Source organism: Pongo abelii, chromosome 13, assembly GCF_028885655.2.
Source record: "Pongo abelii isolate AG06213 chromosome 13, NHGRI_mPonAbe1-v2.0_pri, whole genome shotgun sequence".
Classification (NCBI taxonomy): Eukaryota; Metazoa; Chordata; class Mammalia; order Primates; family Hominidae; genus Pongo; species Pongo abelii.
The window spans coordinates 116,490,043-116,509,567 of record NC_071998.2 but is presented as its reverse complement, the minus strand read 5'-3'; the positions used below and the strand labels follow the sequence as shown (position 1 = coordinate 116,509,567).

Below are 19,525 nucleotides of genomic sequence, written 5' to 3'. Positions count from 1 at the left end.
TCAAACTCCTGACCTAAAATGATCCACCTGTCTCAGCCTCCCAAAGTGTTGGGATTATAGGCATGAGCCACTGCGCCCATCCTAAATTTTAAAATATTTTTAGTAAAGCCGAGGTTTTGCCATGTTGGCCAGGCTAGTCTCAAACTCCTGACCACAAGAGATCCACCCCGCTGGGCCTCCCAAAGTGCTGGGATTACAGGCGTGAGCCACTGCATCCAGCCATTTTTAAAAAATTTTTTTTTTGAGATGGAGTTGTGCTCTTGTTGCCTAGGCTGGAGTGCAATGGCACGATCTGGGCTCTCACTGCAACCTCTGCCTCCCAGGTTCAAGCAATTCTCCTGCCTCAGCCTTTCAAATAGCTGGGATTATAGGTGCACACCACCATGCCTGGCTAATTTTTGTATTTTTAGTAGAGATAGGGATTGACCATGTTGCCCAGGCTGGTCTTGAACTCCTGGGCTCAAGTGATCCACCCACCTCGGCCTCCCAAAGTGCTGGGATTGCAGGTGTGAGCCACCACACCCAGCCTTATTATTATTTTTAGAGATGGGGTCTTGCTATATTGTCCAGGCTGGATTGGAACCCCTAGGCTCAAGTGGTCCTCCCACCTCAGCCTCCCAAGTAGCTGGGACTATAGGCACACACCACTGCATCCTGCTAGACTCTTCTGTTTTCAAGACAATATCCTTAATTGATTTGCTGAAGGGGTTGGGAAAAAAACAGACTAGTCTTAAATAAAAGTTAGCAGGGACTCCTGATGTGGCAGTATAGGATAATGGCTAGAATGTGGGATTTGGAGCTGAAACCAGGTTATCTCAGTATATAACTATGTGGCCTTTCACCAATTACTTCTCTAAGCTCCAGTTTCTATAGCTGTAAAATAAGGATACAGACAATACTGGCTGGGCACAGTGGCTTATGCCTGTAATCCCAGCACTTTGGGAGCCCGAGGTGGGCAGATCACGAGGTCAGGAGATCGAGACCATCCTGACTAACACAGTAAAACCCTGTCTCTACTAAAAATATTAAAAAAATTAGCCAGGCATGGTGGCATGTGCCTGTAGTCTCAGCTACTCGGGAGGCTGAGGCAGGAGAATCGCTTGAACCCGGGAGGTGGAGGTTGCAGTGAGCCAAGATTGCGCCATTGCACTCCAGCCTGGGCAACAGAGCATGACTTCGTCTCAAAAAAAAAAAAAAAAAAAAAAAAAAAAGACAATACCTACTTCTAAGAGCTGAGGTATGAATTAAATGAGATAATATACATAAAGCATGAAGGAAAAAAAAGTACCCAATACATGAGAGTTATGAATATGATTATTATTATGTTTTACTGCAGGCAACCCTTCTTATCTTCAAAGCTGTACATATATAGAATTCTGGAAAATTAATCCTTTCTATATACCAGAAAAGTCTTAAAGGAGTACTGCAAAAATTCTGTTTTTTTTTTTTTTTTTGAGATGGAGTGTTGCTCTGTCGCCCAGGCTGGAGTGCAGTGGTGAGATCTTGGCTCACTGCAACCTCTGCCTCCTGGTTCAAGCGATTCTCCTGCCTCAGCCTCCCAAGTAGCTGGGATTACAGGCACCTGCCGCCATGCCTGGATAATTTTTTGTATTTTCAGTTGAAACAGGGTTTCACCATGTTGTCAAGGCTAGTTTTGAACTCCTGACCTCAAGTGATCCACCTGCTTTGGTCTCCCAAAGTGGCCTCCAAAGGATTATGGGCATGAGCCACTGTGCCCGGCCTGCAAAAACTCTTTGAAACAAAGGTCTGCCAAACAATTTATCTTTGAATTACTGTTTATGGTATGCCTGCTGGTTGTTCAAGGAGTCCCCAGTGTCCCAAGGAATTTAATTTAAAATTACCTGAAATGGTTTTTGCATAAATATGTTCCTTATAGCATTTTTTTTTTTTTTTTAGAGTCAGGGTCTCGCTCTATTGCAAAGGCTGGAGTGCAGTGGTGCAATTATGGCTCACTCCATCCTCAAACTCCTGGGCCCAAACGATCCTCCAGCCTCCTGAGCCGATGGGATTATAGGCATGAGTCAGCATACCTGGCTTGTTCATTACAGTATTGTTTATAATAGAGAAGAATTGGAAATAGCCTAAGCGTCCATCAGCAGGTTTAATTATTGGTATAGCCATGATGAAATATTACACTTTTTAAAAAATTTATTTATTTTTTTGAGACGGAGCCTTGCTCTCTCGCCCAGGCTAGAGTGCAGTGGCGTGATCTTGGCTCACTGCTGCTTCCACCTCCCAGGTTCAAGGGATTCTCCCGCCTCAGCCTCCCTAGTAGCTGGGATTACAGGCACCCGCCACCATGTCCAGCTAATTTTTTGTATTTTTAGTAGAGACAGGGTTTCATCACGTTGCCCAGGATTACCTGACCTCAGGTAATCCACCCACCTCTGCCTCCTGGGTTCAAGCAATTCTGCTGCCTCAGCCTCCTGAGTAGCTGGGATTATAGGCGCCCGCCACCATTCCCAGCTGATTTTTGTATTTTTAGTAGAGACAGGGTTTCACCATCTTGGCCAGGCTGGTCTCCTGACCTCATGATCCACCCGCCTCGGCCTCCCAAAGTGCTAGGATTACAGGCGTGAGCCACCGCGCCCGGCTTAAGCACTTATTAAAAATGATGGTGAAGGCCGGGTGGTGTGGCTCAATGCCTGTAATCGCAGCACTTAGAGGGACCAAAACTGAAGGATCACTTGAGGCTAGGAGTTTCAGACCAGCCTTGGCAATGCAGTGAGACCCTGACTCTAACATTTATATAATAATAATCATTTCGAAATGCTGGTGAAGACTTTCTGATTGCATGGAACAATGCTTAAGTGAAAAATACAGGATGCAAACGTAACATATAGAATTATCTCTGTTCTTTTTTTTTTTTTTTTTTTGAGACAGAGTCTTGCTTCCTCACCCAGGCTGGAGTGCAGTGGCAAGATCTCGGCTCCATGCAACCTCCACCTCCGGGGTTCAAGTGATTCTCATGCCTCAGCCTCCGAAGTAGCTGGGATTACAGGTGTGCGCCACCACGCCCAGTTAATTTTTTGTATTTTTAGTAGAGACGAGGTTTCACTATGTTGGTCAGGCTGCTCTTGAACTCCTGACCTCAAGTAATCTGCCCTCCTCAGCCTCCCAAAGTCCTGGCATTACAGGCGTGAGCCACCATGTCTGGTTTGAATTATCTCTGTTCTTAAAAAAAAGATTGATAATACACTGAGATGTTAACAGTAATTTAATTTTGGGGTGATAGTACATACACATGTACACACACACACACACACACATTTTTTTTTCTTGTTCCTTATAGTTTTATATGTTCAAAACCAATATTATTTAAACATTTTAAAACTGCTTTAAAAGAATCACAAAGCCCATTCTTTCTGGAAAGAGAAAAGTCACACTGTGATGTGTCTTTTTTTTTTTTTTTTTTCCCCAAATACTCTGGCTTGGGAATCTTCTATCTCTTAATTTCCCCAATTTTACTTTGCAAGGTAAAAATTTTGGCTGAGTGTGGTGGCAGAGGTGGGTAGGCAGTGGCAGGCAAATTGCTTGAGCTCATGAGTTTGAGACCAGCCTGGGCAACATGGCAAAACTGCATCTCTACAATAAAAATACAAAAGTCTGGCTGGGTGCAGTGACTCATGCCTGTAATCCCAGCACTTTGGGAGGCTGAAGTAGGCAGATTACCCGAGGTCGGGGTTCAAGACCAGCCTGGCCAACATGGTGAAACCCTGTCTCTACTAAAAACGCAAAAAATTAGACGGACATGTTGGTGCGTGCCTGTAATCCCAGCTAGTTGGGAGGCTGAGGCAGGAGAATCGCTTGAACCCGGGAGGCAGGGGTTGCAGTGAGCCGAGATTGGGCCACTGCACTCCAGCCTGGGCAACAGAGAGAGACTCCATCTTACAAAAAAAAAAAAGAAAAAAAAAATCAGCCAGGCATGTACCTGAGGTGGGGAAAGGAAAGGCTGAAGGAGAATCTTTTACTTCTGTTTGTTTTTTGTCTTTCTTATTCTTTTACTTTTTTACTTTATAAATTATATGGTTTAAACTTTTTAACTTGATCATTATACCTTTTCTTTTTTTTATTTAGTTTTTGAGATAGAGTCTCGCTCTGTTGCCAAGGCTGGAGTGCAATGGCGCGATCTTGGCTCATTGCCACCTCCGCCTCCCGGGTTCAAGTGATTCTCCTGCCTCAGCCTCCCGAGTAGCTGGGATTACAGGCACCCACCGCTGCACCCGGCCAATTTTTGTATTTTTAGTAGAGACGGGGTTTTGCCATGATGGCCAGACTGGTTTCGAACTCCTGACCTCAGGTGATCCTCCCGCCTGGGCGTCACAAAGTGCTGGGATCACAGGCGTGAGCCACCATGCCTGGCCTACCTTTTTAGTTTTATTTATTTATTTATTTGAGATGGAGTATTGCTCTGTTGCCCAGGCTGAGTGCAGTGGCCTGATCTTGGCTCACTGAAACCTCCTCCTCCTGAGTTTAAGCTATTCTCCTGCCTCAGCCTCCTGAGTAACTGGGATTACAGGTGCATGCCATCATGCCCGGATAATTTTTGTGTTTTTAGTAGAGACACGGTATGTTGGCCAGGCTGTTCTCGAACTCCTGACCTTAAGTGGTCCACCTGCCTCAGCCTTCCAAAGCTCTGGGATTACAGGTGTGAGCCACCATGCCAGGCCTGACTATCCCTTTTTAAATGCCAATTTTGCTGTGGGAAAAAGATGTCAGCTAAAAGATATAACAAAGAAGTCTAGAAGTGAGGTAGTCAGGCTTTCCTTTTCTAACTTCTGTTTCCTATATTAGGTAATCTGTAAACAGGGATGGCCCTGACCAGCCCCAAGGTGCCCACCAGTCCATACTTGCGTCAAACACATGCAGCTTCATGTCCTGCACAGGCTGGGCACCTCTCTCTCCGCCCCCAAAGACATATAGCTGGTTTCCAATGGCTGCTGATGATGTATGGAATGTTCTTGGGGATGGTGGGGGGCTGGTCACTTCTGGCGTGGTCCACGTCCTGGTTTCTGGGCCAGAGAGAATGCAGGCACTTAAAATACCCAGGTAGAGGGGCTTCTGACCTTGACTCTGGGGCTGAGTGAAGTCAGTTTCCAAACTCCAATCCCCAGGGGGGCCAGCATAGTTTTGGGCAGGGATCTCATACTCATAAACATCAAGGAAGAATGAAGATGATACTTAGGATTTGCCAAGACAGTCCAAAATCCCCAAGATTTCAAAGCCGTAAGTACAAGAATGGGTGCAGTGACTCATGCCTGTAATCCCAGCACTTTGTGAGGCCAAGGCAGGCAGATCACTTGAGGTCAGGAGTTCGAGACCAGCCTGGCCAACATGGGGTAAAACCCCGTCTCTACTAAAAATCTAAAAAAATTAGCCGGGTATGGTGGTGGGGACCTGTAATCCCAGCTCCTGAGGAGGTTGAGGCAGGAGAATCGCTTGAACCCAGGAGGTGAAGGTTGCAGTGAGCTGAGATTGTACCACTGCACTCCAGCCTGGGTGACAGAGCAAGGCTCCATCTCAAAAAAAAGAAAAAAAGAAAAAAAAGAGGTCAATTTGTTTTGGAGGCCTTCAAATATCCTCTCTGAACCCTCTTCTACTTTGCTCACTATCGCTCCCTCTAACATCTGCTAACATTCATTCCCACTAGATGCCAGAGTCCAAGTGTGCCAAATTTCCCAGAAAATGTGGCCAATAAAAGAAAGTAGGCAGGCCATGTGCAGTAGCTAACACCTGTAATCTCAGCAGTTTGGGAAGTCGAGGTAGGAGGATTGCTTGAGCCCAGGAGTTTGTGACCAGACTGGGAAACAAAGCAATATCGTGTCTCTACAAAAAAACAGCCAGGTGCAGTGGCTCACGCTTGTAATCCCAGCACTTTGGGAGACCAAGATGGGTGGATCACTTGAGGTCAGGAGTTCTAGACCAACCTGGCCAACATGGTGAAATCCCATCTCTACTAAAAATAAAAAAAAAAAATTGAAAAAAAAAAAAGCCAGGTGTGGTGGTGGGGACCTGTAATCCCAGCTACTCAGGAGGCTGAGACAGGAGAATCGCTTGAACCAGGAGGTGGAGGATGCAGTGAGCTGAGATCATGCCACTGCATTCCAGCCTGGTTGACAAAGCGAGACTTCATCTTAAAAAATAATAATAATAAAATAAAATAAATTAAAAATTTAAAAAAATTAGGCTGAGCACAGTGGCTGTAAGGCCTGTAACCCTAGAACTTTGAGAGGCCAAGGCAGGAGGATTGCCTGAGCCCAGGAGTTTGAGGCTGCAGTGAACTATGATTGTGCCATTGCACTCTAGCCTGGGTAGAAGAGTAAGACCATATCTCGAAAAAAAAAAAAAAAGAAATGAAAAAAAAAAGTAGACAATACTATTACATTTTGGTAGCAGTAATAATAGTCCCTACTAAACAGTAAATGCTAAACAAATATTAATTTCCCCATTTTACAGATAAGAGAATTGAAGCAGGGATGGATTAAGTCACTTTTTTAAAGTGACATGGCTAGCCAGGCTTGGTGGCTCATGCCTGTAACCCCAACACTTTAGCAGGCTGGGGCAGGTGGATTACTTGAGCCCAGGAGTTTGAGACCAGCCTGGGCAACATGGCAAAACCCTGTCTCTACAAAAAAATTAAAAAAATTAGTTGGGTGTGGTGGCGTATGCCTATAGTCCCAGCTACCTGAGAGGCTTCAGTGGGAGGATTAACTGGGCCTGCAGCAGTTGAGGCTGCAGTGAGCCAAGATCACATCACTGCAACTCCAGCCTGGGTTACAGAGTAAGACAAAGAAAGAGAGAGAGAAAGAGAGAGAGAGACAGATAAAGTGACATGCCTAAGAAATGGCTGAGTTGGAATTTAAACTGTTTCAGTAACACCAAGATCTATGTAATTCCCAGTTCTCTGACTGGAGAATAAAATTTCACCACCTACATAGAAGTATAGAAAGCTTATTTCTTTTAAGGATGAAGTCTGGATTTTACAGAAGCAGATGCATTAATTGAGCACCCTCAATGGGCAGCATCATTGCTCTAAGCACTGCCATCCCTGGTGTCTTCACTCAAGCCTGGGAAGTGAGCGGAAGTATCTCTACTTTTAGATGAGGAAACTGAAGCTCTGCACATTTAAATCCTTTCCTGCAGGTTATAGTATATGTGCATAGCAGAGCAGGAGTTTGAACTCAGTTTTTTGTTTTTTTTTTTTCCGAGACGGAGTCTCGCTGTGGCTCCCAGGTCGGAGTGCAGTGGCGCGATCTCGGCTCACTGCAAGCTCCGCCTCCCGGGTTCACGCCATTCTCCTGCCTCAGCCTCCTGAGCAGCTGGGACTACAGGCGCCCGCCACCATGCCCGGCTAATTTTTTGTATTTTTTTTTTTTTAGTAGAGACAGGGTTTCACCGTGTTAGCCAGGATGGTCTCGAGCTCCTGACCTCGTGATCCGCCAGCCTTGGCCTCCCAAAGTGCTGAGATTACAGGCGTGAGCTACCGCGCCAGGCCTGAACTCAGTTCTATCAGAGTCCCATACTTGCTCTACCATAACACACCAAGAAATTCTGTCTTTTGTAAAAGGTCTGAGTCCAATATATAAAATGCCACAGGAAACATCTGTAATATGTGTGGGACTCAAATGGGGACCTGGAGACTGAAAAAGTCTCAGCCTATATCCAAAGCAAAATGTAGCTGTCTCTATAGTTACAGATGTTGGAGAGCTTTTGGATCTTAGAGGGAGCTAGAAAGGTACACATGTCACCTCCAGGCCCAGAAGACCCTAGGGCTGTATTGCTGCCAACTCAAACACCAGTACAAAGAATCACAAAGGAGTCCTGAGCATTTGAGGGACTTGCCTTGGTAACAAATGCAACTAAGTACATATTTCATATTTCTTGGGCATGATGTCAAATTATATTTTCTAGGAGAGAAAAGGGATATGATAGAAAATCACCCTCCTTAATATAAAAATTAGCTGGGCATGGTGGCATGCGCCTGTAATCCCAGCCACTCGGGAGGCTGAGGCTGGAGAATCATTTGAACCCAAGAGGTGGAGGATGCAGTGAGCTGAGATCGCGCCACTGCACTCCAGCCTTGGCAACACAGCGAGACTCTGTCTCAAAAATAAAAAAATAAAATAAATAAAATAAAATCACCCTCTTTGACAGCTTTCCAAATTCTCACTTTATTTTATTTCAATGGATAGCATTGTTGAAATTCAAAAGGCCAGGGTTCCAGAACTGATTTCCCTTTGCCAAACCTTAACTACATCAATGACCACAACAATTACTGAGCATTAATTATGTGCCAGATACTGAGTTTATTTAAATCCTTGACAAATTAACAAAGTAGAAACTATTATTATCCAATGTGACAGAAAACAGAGGCAGAGAGAGGTTAAATCACTTGTCCAAGGTCATGGTTAGTGCATAGCAAAACAGAGACCCTCATCTGTGCCCTTAACCCCCATATCATACTGCTACTCCGCCAAACAAATTGGCTTCACAATTAGCCAAATGGTCTGCCAAGTGTCTACTCCATCTCTTTCTTCTTCTTCCTTTTTTTTTTTTTTTTTTGAGACAGAGTCTCACTCTGTCACCCAGGCTGGAGTGCAGTGGCGCAATCTTGGCTCACTGCAACCTCCACCTCCCAGGTTCAAGCGATTCTCCTGCCTCAGCCTCCCTGTAAGCCCAGCCTGTAGTTGGGACTACAGGCACCTGCCACCAAGCCCAGCTAATTTTTTTTTTGTATTTTTAGTAGAGACGGGGTTTCAGTATGTTGGCTAGGCTGGTCTGGAACTCCTGACCTTGTGATCTGCCCTCCTTGTCCTCCCAAAGTGTTGGGATTACAGGCATGAGCCACCACGCCCGGCCGTGTCTACTTTATTTCTGACAGTGTTCTGTACCCTGAGTATTCAACAATTAACAAACTCTTCCCTTCAAAGCACTTATGTTCCATAGAGGGAGGGCAGGGAAGAGGAGGGAAGATGGGAAATAAATACCCAAACAAATAAATCAAATTAAAAGATAACATACTGTCTAAATGTGCTGAAGGAATTTAAATACTTGACACAAAATTTGGTCCTAGTTCCTGAACTCTGACCAACTATTGTACAAATATATATTTTTTATATATTTTTTTTTTATCGGGCAATACTCAACAAATGTAGTAGGTGGGCAACACCCCAAATATATTGTTGATAGAGGGAACTGAGCGAGAGTTGGCTGACACGTGAAAAATGTCCAGGTCAAAAAATGCTTTTTTGAGAGGGAGTCTCACTCATTGCTCAGGCTGTGGCGTGATCTCGGCACAATGCAACCTCTGCTTCCTGAGTTCAAGCGATTTTCCTGCCCCATCCTCCTCAGAAGCTGGGACTACAGGCATACACCACCATGCCTGGCTAATTTTTGTATTTTTATAGTGACAGGGTTTCACCATGTTGGCCAGGCTGCTCTCGAACTCCTGACCTCAGGTGATCTGCACACCTCAGCCTCCCAAAGTGCTGGGATTACAGGTGTGAGCCACCGCGCTGGCCCAGAATGCATATTTAAACTATGAACAAGTTTTTTTGCCTATCAAATTAGCAGTGTTTAAAACTGATAAATTCAGTGCTGGTCAGTAATGAAAGAAACACTGTTAAACACCATTGGAGAGAGGATAAACTGGAAAAATCTTTCTGGAGAGCAATTTGGTAGTATGCATCAAAACTTTGAAAAGGTTCACAGTATTTTACCTAGTCTTTTTATTTCTTGGCAGGAACCCTAAGAAAATAATTTGAAATACAGTCTATCACTTCTGAATGAAGATGTTCACTGCTTTGTTAATTATAATGGTAAAAACCTGAAAAGAACTAAATGTTCATAAATGGAGAAATTATGATATTATGGAGTATTTTATATATAATGGAGTATGATACAGCCATTAAAAATGATGTTGGCCAGGTGCAGTGGCTCATGTCTGTAATCCCAACACTTTGGGAGGCCGAAGCAGGCAAATTGCTTGAGCCCAGGAGTTTGAGACCACCTTGGGCAACATGGCAAAACTCTGTCTCTACAAAAAATACAAACAAATTAGCTAGGCATGGTGGCAAGCACCTGTAGTCCCAGCTACCTGGGAGGCTGAGGTAGGAGGTTCACCTGAGCCTGGGTGATCGAGGCTGCAGTGAGCTGTGATCATACCACTGCATCCCAGCCTGGGCAACAGAGTGAGACCCTGCCTCGAAAAAAAAAAAGTTAACAACAAAAAAACCCAAAACAAAACAAACAAATGATATTATATTAACAAAGCATTGTTATTAATAACAAATCAATTATTTTGCTGAAGCCAAAAAAAAAAAAAAAAACACCTATTCCTCCTGGGATTATGAAATTAAAAGGAAAAAGTTATGAACATGTAAATATAGTATGATCTCAGGCTTGTAAAAACAGAGAAAAGACGGGAAAAAGACAGAAAGCTGGGCCGGGCACATTGGCTGACGCCTGTAATCCCAGCATTTTGGGAGGCTGAGGTGGGCGGATCACCTGAGATCAAGAATTCGAGACCAGCCTGGCTAACATTGAGAAACCCCATCTCTGCTAAAAATACAAAATTAGCCAGGCATTGTGGTGCATGCCTGTAATCCCAGCTACTTGGGAGGCTGAGGCAGGAGAATCGCTTGAATCCGGGAGGCAGAAGCTGTGGTGAGCCCAGATCACATCATTGCACTCCAGCCTGTGCAACAAGAGTGAAACTCCGTCACAAAAAAAAAAAAAAGACAGAAAATTGTTAACAGCCTTAATATAATAGGATTGTGGATGACTTTTTCCACTTATTTGTACTTTTCAAGTGTTTTACAATGAACATAAATAATATTTGTAAAGAGAAAAACAAAAACAAACAAAAGGCAAAAAGACAAGTCCACTTCCCCACAGGTGGTTTAGCAACCTCCTCTCAGTAGTGATGTTCCCAAACTGCTTCCTCTGTGATAAAACTGTCAGTGATGGAAACAGCAAGATATGAAAAACAAAAACAAACAAAACAAACAAACAAAATATCTTGCCAGTGAGACAAGTTAGGAACTTCGTACTTTTGGCTAAAAGAAACATACTAGGAGGATCCAGGTCAGTGTTTCTTAACTTCGGCACTACCGACATTTTAGACCAGATAATTCTTCCCTGTGGTGGCTGTCTTAGGCACGACAGCATATATATACAGTATATCTGGCCTCTACCCCCTAGAAGCCAGTAGCCCATCCTACCCCCAGTTGTGATAACCCAGAATGTTTCCAGATATGGCCAAATGTCCCACAGGGGCACAATCTCCTTTACTGGAGGACCACTAATCTAGGTGACTTGGGTTCTAAGCCTGGCTCAGTCACTGACTCTCTTGTGACTTTATTTTTTTTTTAGTTTTTTTTTTTTTCTTTCTTTTTTTTTTTTGAGACAGAGTCTCACTGTCGCCCAGGCTGGAGTGCAGTGGCATGATCCCAGCTCACTGCAATCTCCGCCTCCCGGGTTCAAGCGATTCTCCTACCTCAGCCTCCTGAATAGCTGGGATTATAGGCGCCCACCACTACGCCCAGCTAATTTTTGTATTTTTAATAGAGATGGGGTTTCACCATGCTGGCCAGGCTGATCTCAAACTCCTGACCTCAAGTGATCCGCCTTCCTCGGCCTCCCAAAGTACTGGGATTACAGGCATGGGCCACCACGCCCGGCCTCTTGTGACTTTAGGAAAGTCACTTTCCCCTTGATAAACCTGAATTGCCCACTTGACATAGCTATTCTCTGAAGTCCCTTCCAGCTTTGGCATTTAACAAGTTAAAAATTGTATGTGTTACCAACAATTGTTTTTATTCTGTTGTTTTCAGATTATGCTACAAGTTAAAATTCCTATTTTCTATGTCAGCAAAGTTAAATGGTAATTAGTATAATCCAAATGTACTGGAATTATAATTGGATTTATATATATATATGTGTGTGCATATATATATATATATATATATATATATATATATATATATGCATGAACGTTTATTTGTATGTACGTAAATAAAATAACCTTTGGCTACTTACCAGGATTCAGGACTTGTAGACAATTTCGATTTCCTGATTGGTTGGCACCTCCAAATACCCAGATACGGTCAGGTGTGCAGGAGGGAATGAAGCTAGCATGTTCATACCGGGGCAAGAGGCCCTTGCAGGTAACTAAGTCCCACTGGTGTTTTCCTGGAAAACATTTCACCCAGTTCCTAGATTGGGGCTGCCAATTGTTATATTGGTTGGCACACTGGGGAGGGTCATGAGAAGAGGGCCATAAACATAAATGAAAACCACTGAATCACTTAAAGGGCATGTTGTCAACCTCCAGAAAATTCTATAATAGATACTTAAGGGGCTGTCTGCCTAGTCCATAGACCCCGTTCTATGCCAACTGTCCCCACTTTGTCAACCACAAGGATAGATCCCAGATGACATATTTGTACTACACTTTGACTTTGTAGCTTTAGCTGATTGGGTTGAAGGTAGCCAATGAAACCAGAATGAGCCAACCAGATCAAGTGCTTCCACTTTCTCATGATGCTGGGCTCTACTTCCTGTCCTTGAATTCTTTCAAACACGCCTGTGTTGGCCGGGTGCAGTGGCTCACGCCTGTAATCCGAGCACTTTGGGAGGCTCAGGTGGGCGGATCACGAGGTCAGGAGATCGAAACCATCCTGGCCAACATGGTGAAACCTCGTCTCTACTAAAATACAAAAAATTAGCCAAGCATAGTGGCATGCGCCTGTAGTCCCAGCTACTCGGGAGGCTGAGGCAGGGGAATCGCTTGAACCCGGGGTTATTTTACTTGGTAAACCAAGCGGAGGTTGCAGCGAGCCGAGATTATGCCACTGTACTCCAGTCTGGGAACACAGCAAGACTCTGTCTCAAAAAAAAAAAAAGAAAGAAAGAAAGAAACATGCCTGTATCTGACTAAATAAATTCCTTTTTCCTCTGGTTTAAGTGAGATTCTGTTACTTGCGAATAAATGATGGCTGGCTAAGACAAGTTCACAGAATAGTAATACCTAACCTTGGTTGGGCGCGGTGGCTCACGCTTGTAATCCCAGCACTTTGGGAGGCCGAGGCGGGCGGATCATGAGGTCAGGAGATCGAGACCATCCTGGCTAACATAGTGAAACACTGTCTCTACTAAAAACACAAAAAATTAGCTGGGCGCGGTGGCAGGCGCCTGTAGTCCCAGCTGCTTGGGAGGCTGAGGCAGGAGAATGGCATGAACCCAGGAGGCAGAGCTTGCAGTGAGCTGAGATCGCGCTCCAGCCTGGGTGACAGAGTAAGACTCCGTCTCAAAAAAAAAAAAAAAAATACCTAACCTTTATTATTAATAGTTATTTTGCTTGGTTAACCAATTACACAAGACCTTTACAGGCATTATCTTGTTAGATCTGAAGCAAGTTATTATCCCTACTTTATAGAGCACTGAGGTCCAGATGGTTGAGATGGTGTAGCCAGGGTCACAAAGCTATTAATAGGTTGCAATAAAGATGTAACTTGAGCTAATTTAATGTAATTGAGGGCTAGAAGTGATTTAATTTACCTTTGAATTTTTTTTTTTTTTTGAGATGGAGTCTTGCTCTGTTGCCCAGGCTGGAAGCACACTGGCGCGATCTTGGCTCACTGCAACCTCTGCCTCCCAGGTTCAAGCGATTCTCCTGCCTCAACCTCCCAAGTAGCTGGGATTAAATGCGTGCGCTACCATGCCTGGCTAATTTTTGTATTTTTAGTAGAGATGGGGAGTTTCACCATGTTGGCCAGGCTGGCCTCGAACTCCTGACCTCAAGTGATCCGCCCGCCTTGGCCTCCCAAGGTGCTCGGGGATTACACCTCGTCCAGCCTTCCTTTGATTTTTTAGTGCAGGGAGTAGAAATTCAAATGCCTAGGCAGGAGTAACAAAAACTGTGGCAAACTGGAGAATAAGAGCCCTCTTGATAGGTGGCAGCTCAGTTCCAAATAATTGTTGTCATGTAGACAGGCAGGCCTACCGACAATAGATTTTCGAACATTATCAAGAGAAGCCAAACCATTTAAATTTTTATATGTAGATTTCTGCATAATTGGTTGGTAAACAATTTAAGATTAGGCTGGGCGTGGTAGCTCACGCATGTAATCCCAGCACTTGGGGAGGCCAAGGTGGGTGGATCACTTGAGGTCAGGAGTTCAAGACCTGCCTGGCCAACATGGTGAAACCCCATCTCTACTAAAAATACAAAAATTAGCTGGGCATGGTGGCACGTGCCTGTAGTTCCAGCTACTTGGGAGTATGAGGCAGGAGAATCACTTTTTTTTTTTTTTTTGAGACAGCGTCTCGCCCTATCACCCAGGCTGGAGTGCAGTGGCACGATCTCGGCTCACTGCAAGCTCTGCCTCCCAGGTTCATGCCATTCTCCTGCCTCAGCCTCCCGAGTAGCTGGGACTACAGGCGCCCGCCACCACGCCTGGCTAATTTTTTTTTGTATTTTTAGTAGAGATGGGTTTTCACCATGTTAGCCAGGATAGTCTCGATCTCCTGACCTCGTGATCCGCCCGCCTCGGCCTCCCAAAGTGCTGGGATTACAGCATGGTGAGCCACTGTGCCCGGCCCAGGAGAATCACTTTAATCCAGGACGCAGAGGTTGCAGTGAGCCAAGATCGTGCCACTGCACTCCAGCCTGGGTGACAGTTTGAGACTCCATTTCAAAAAAAAAAAAAACTTAAGATTAAAACAATATGGAAACGTTACATGGACCTAACAAAATACGTAAGTGGGCCACCATTGTTCAACATCTGCCCTTGTGTAGAGCAAAGAATAATCGTTTCTTTCTTTTTCTTTTCTTTTTTTTTTTTTGAGATGGAATCTTGCTCCATTGCCAGACTGGAGTGCAGTGGCGTAATCTTGGCTCACTGCAACCTCTGCCTCCCAGATGCAAGCAATTCTCCTGCCTCAGCTGGGACTATGGGCACAAGCCATCATGCCCAGCTAATTTTTTTTTGCATTTTTAGTACAGACAGGGTTTCACCATGTTGGCCAGGATGGTCTTGACCTCCTGACCTCGTGATCTGCCTGCCTCGGCCTCCCAAAGTGCTGGGATTACAGGCGTGAGTCACCACGCCCAGCTAATAATCATTTCCTTTTTTTTTTTTTTCTTTTGAGATGGAGACTCGCTCTGTTGCCCAGGCTGGAGTGCAGTGGCACGATCTCGGCTCACTGCAAGCTCTGCCTCCCGGATTCACACCATTCTCCTGCCTCAGCCTCCCCGAGTAGCTGGGACTATAGGTGCCCGCCACCACGCCCGGCTAATTTTTTGTATTTTTAGTAGAGACAGGGTTTCACCGTGTTAGCCAGAATGGTCTCGATCTCTTGACCTCGTGATCCGCCCGCCTCAGCCTCCCAAAGTGCTGGGATTACAGGCCTCCCACTGTGCCTGGCCCCAGTTGTTTCTTATTAGCAGGTTCATTCATTCATTCATTTAAATACTTATAGAGCACCCACTCTGTACTAAGCCCTGTGGTAGTGTCTGGAATACAATGATGAGGAAAATATGCTGTGTGTTTCTAAGGAGCTTATGTTCTTGTGGGGCAGACAGACAAGAAACAATCACATGTGATAGGGCTGTGAAGGCAGACAGGATGGAAGAGCATATGAGACTACGGACATACAGAGTCATGTAGTGCCTGAACGAGTCCAGAGGTAACAGGAAAGGTTCCTGGTAGAAGTGACATTTAATCTGAAATCTGAAAGATACAGAGTAGCCAGATGATAAGAAAAGGGAAAAACATTCCCAGCAGCGGGATCTGTGTGTGCAAAGGTGTGGAGGCCAGAGAGCTCAAGCTGTGTTCAAGGAACTGAAGGGTATCCAGTGCAGCAAATGTGGGTTGGAGAGAGCCAAGAAATGAGGTTGGGGCCAGGCTCGGTGGCTCACGCCTGTAATTCCAGCACTTTGGGAGACTGACGCAGGCAGATCACTTGAGGTCAGAAGTTTGAGACCAGCCTGGCCAACATGGTGAAACCCCATCTCTACTAAAAATACAAAAATTAGCCAGGCTGGTGGCACGCACCTGTAATCCCAGCTATTCAGGAGGCTGAGGCAGGAGAATCGCTTGAACCCGGGAGGCAGAGGTTGCAGTGAGCCAAGATTGTGCCACTGCACTCCAGCCTGGGTGACAGAGTGACACACTGCCTCAAAAAAAAAAAAGGCTGGTGCAGTGGCTCACATGCGTAATTCCAGCACTTTGGGAGGCCGAGGTGGGAGGATCACGAGGTCAGGATTTGAAGACCAGCCTGATCAACATGGTGAAACCCCATCTCTACTAAAAATACAAAAATTAGCTGGGCGTGGTGGCGCACACCTGTAGTCCCAGCTATTCAGGAGGCTGAGGCAGGAGAATTGCTTGAACCCAGGAGGCAGAGGTTGCAGTAAGCCGAGTTTGTGGCGCCACTGCACTCCAGCCTGGGCAACAGAGCAAGACTTGGTCTCAAAAAAAAAAAAAAAGAAGGGAGGTTGAGAAAGGTCTGAAATAGGGAGTGACATGGTGGTCAGATTCACATTTTAGATGATATTCACTGGCTAGGTACAGAAAATGCACTGTATAGTGGGTAAACTTGGAAGCAGGGAGGCCGGTGAGGAGGCTATTGTAAGTCTAGTTGAGAGATAACAGTGGCTTGGACTACAGTAGTAGTAGTGGAAATGGACAGACATGGATAAAGATAAGAGACATGCAGGTTGGGCGTGGTGGCTCACACCTGTAATCCCAGCACTTTGGGAGGCCGGGGAGGGCGAATCACGAGGTCTGGAGTTCGAGACCATCCTGGCTATCATGGTGAAACCCAGTCTCTACTAAAAATACAAAAGATTAGCTGGGCGTAGTGGTGGGCGCCTGTAATCCCAGCTTCTCAGGAGGCTGAGGCAGGAGAATCGCTTGAACCCGGAAGGCACACGTTGCGGTCAGCCAAGGTTGCGCCACTGTACTCCAGCCTTGGCGACAGAGTGAGACTCCGTCTAAAAAAAAAAAAAAATTAGCTGGGCATGGTGGCGCATGCCTGTAATCCCAAGTACTTGGGGAGGCTGAGGCAGGAGAATCACTTGAACCTGGGAGGCAGAGGTTGCAGTGAGTGAAGATCGCGCCATTGCACTCCAGCCTGGGCAATAAGAGCGAAACTCCATCTCAAAAAAACAAAACAAAACAAAAAAACAAAAATAAGAGATACATAGAGCTTGGTGATATATTGGATATGTGAATAGAATGAGTGGTGGGAGTCATCAATGTATCCTACAGAAATATTTGATGAATAAATGGCTGGACAACCAGGGCTCCATAAGGGTTCTCTCCCCCTAAACAACGAGGTACTGGTCAGATGAATGTGTGCCAGGGGCCTGCTAAGAAACATTAGGATCTGTCAGTGATGCTCACTTTTTCTTTTTTCTTTTTTTTTTTGAGACGGAGTCTTGCTCTGTCGCCCAGGCTGGAGTGCAGTGGCATGATCTTGGCTTACTGTAACTTCCATCTCCCCAGTTCAAGTAATTCTCCTGTCTCAGCCTCCCGAGTAGCTGGGACTACAGGTGCCCACCACCACACCCGGCTAATTTTTTTGTATTTTTAGTAGAGACGGGGTTTCATCATATTGGTCAGGCTGGTCTCGAACTCTAACCTCAGGTGATCCACCCACCTTGGCCTCCCAAAGTGCTGGGATTAGAGGCATGAGCCACCGCACCTGGCCCTGGCCATTTTTTCTTATAGGAAAACCCTGCTGGTGTTTTTAGGAATGCCCTGCTCATGGCTAGCAGCACACAGCCCTGTTCTCTGGCCACAGGGCATGTACTCCACAGCTGCTGGTCTTACCCAGATCCATGGCATGCACGTCTGAGAAGCTTCTGTTTGGATTTGCTCCCCCAACAATGAAGACCTTCCCTCTCTTGGCATTACCAACTGGGGGTAAATATGAACAGCTGTGGCCAACTCGAGCACAGGGGCTGTCTCCAGGGAGAGTCAAGGTGTACCTGCCAAAGGAAGGATGTATTCAGGAGGCCTGAGCAGAGAATAAACGCAATAGTGTGTTCTTTCCATTCCTCATGAAATATTCACCAGAATGAAGGGCCTTATGCAGACACTTTAAATTGTACCTAACAAAGCAGCACTTCTCTGATTAATAATAGTACCTCCCCTTTGCACACAGTCTTTGGCTTTTCAATTTTGTCACTGTCTTCATTTCACAGTAATCTGGTAGGAATGCACTGGGCTTATTTTTCCCCATTTGGTAGATAGGGAAACTGGCCTCCAGAAATGTTCAGTGATGGGTCTTGGTACAGGATGGTGGCTGTGAACATGGTGTGTGAATTCAGACAGATCTGGTTCAAATTCTAGCTCAGGTACTTCCTAGATGTGTGACCTTTTGGAAGTCACTTAACCTTTCTGAACTTTAGTTTACTCGTTTGTGAAATGAGGACAGCAATGGTTCTTTTTTTTTTTTTTTAAGATGGAGTTTTGCTCTTGTTGCCCAGGCTGGAGTGCAATGGCGCGATCTCGGCTCACTGCAACCTCTGCCTCCCAGGTTCAAGCGATTCTCCTGCCTCAGCCTCCCTAGCAGCTGGGATTACAGGCATGTGCCACCACGCCCAGCTAATTTTGTATTTTTAGTAGAGATGGGGTTTCTCCATGTTGGTCAGGCTGGTCTCGAACTCCCCACCTCAGGTGATCCGCCCGCCTCGGCCTCCCAAATTGCTGGGATTACAGGCATGAGCCACCATGCCTGGCTGGACAGCAACAGTTCTTACTGCAAAAGATGATTGTGAAGACTAAGACAAGACGTCAAAACAGGGCAGGGAAGGACTAAATAAATGGTGGCGAGAGCTTTATGTGCCACCACATGGTACCAACAGCCCTGGGGCTCTTGCCACTAGCCAGTGATTCCTCTCCATCAAAAAAATTATCCAGAATTTATTGATTTCAGAGCTTTTCCAGATTACCCCCAAAGCTCAATCTGATGGAAGCCAAAGCTAGCACTCTGAAAAATCACATACAGGATTCGATCATTCCACTATCTCTCTCTCTCTCTTTTTTTTTTTTTTTGAGACGGAGTCTTGCTCTGTTGCCCAGGCTGGAGTGCAGTGGTGCAATCTTGACTCACCATAACCTCCACTTCCAGGCTTCAAGTGATTCTCCTGCCTCAGCCTCCCGAGTAGCTGGGACTACAGGCGCGCACCACCATGCCTGGCTAATTTTTGTATTTTTAGTAGAGATGGGGTTTCACTATGTTGTCCAGCCTTGAACTCCCAGCCTCAAGCAATCCTTCTGCCCTGGTCTCCCTAAGTGCTAGGGACGCGCCCACCGCGCCCAGCCCATTCCACTCTCCACAGTGATTCTGAATGCTGACTGAGAAAACACACTTGAAGCTTCCTGATTGGAAAAGAAAATTCTGTAGCTGTTTTTCGGGCCCTGTCTTATTTGACCTCTCTGGTGTTTGGGACTCCTGACCTCTCCCCACTTCCTGTGCCTTTCTCCCAGCC

At 45.5% G+C, this 19,525-nt stretch overlaps 1 protein-coding gene across 3 annotated transcripts in view; it reads right to left on the bottom strand.

Moving 5' to 3' along the window:
• RABEPK (Rab9 effector protein with kelch motifs) overlaps nucleotides 1-19,525 on the bottom strand; it is a 34,484-nt gene that overhangs the window by 8,409 nt on the left and 6,550 nt on the right. Inside the window, exons 4-6 of one of the 3 annotated variants that reach the window (XM_024252815.3) lie at nucleotides 17,862-18,019; nucleotides 12,061-12,213; nucleotides 4,872-5,033 (exon numbers count right to left, since the gene is read on the bottom strand). In XM_024252815.3, the coding sequence (XP_024108583.2) occupies nucleotides 4,872-5,033; nucleotides 12,061-12,213; nucleotides 17,862-18,019 (473 nt within the window). The remainder of the gene's footprint in view (nucleotides 1-4,871; nucleotides 5,034-12,060; nucleotides 12,214-17,861; nucleotides 18,020-19,525) is intronic. The other 2 variants (XM_024252817.3, XM_024252816.3) reach the window with 2 other exon arrangements.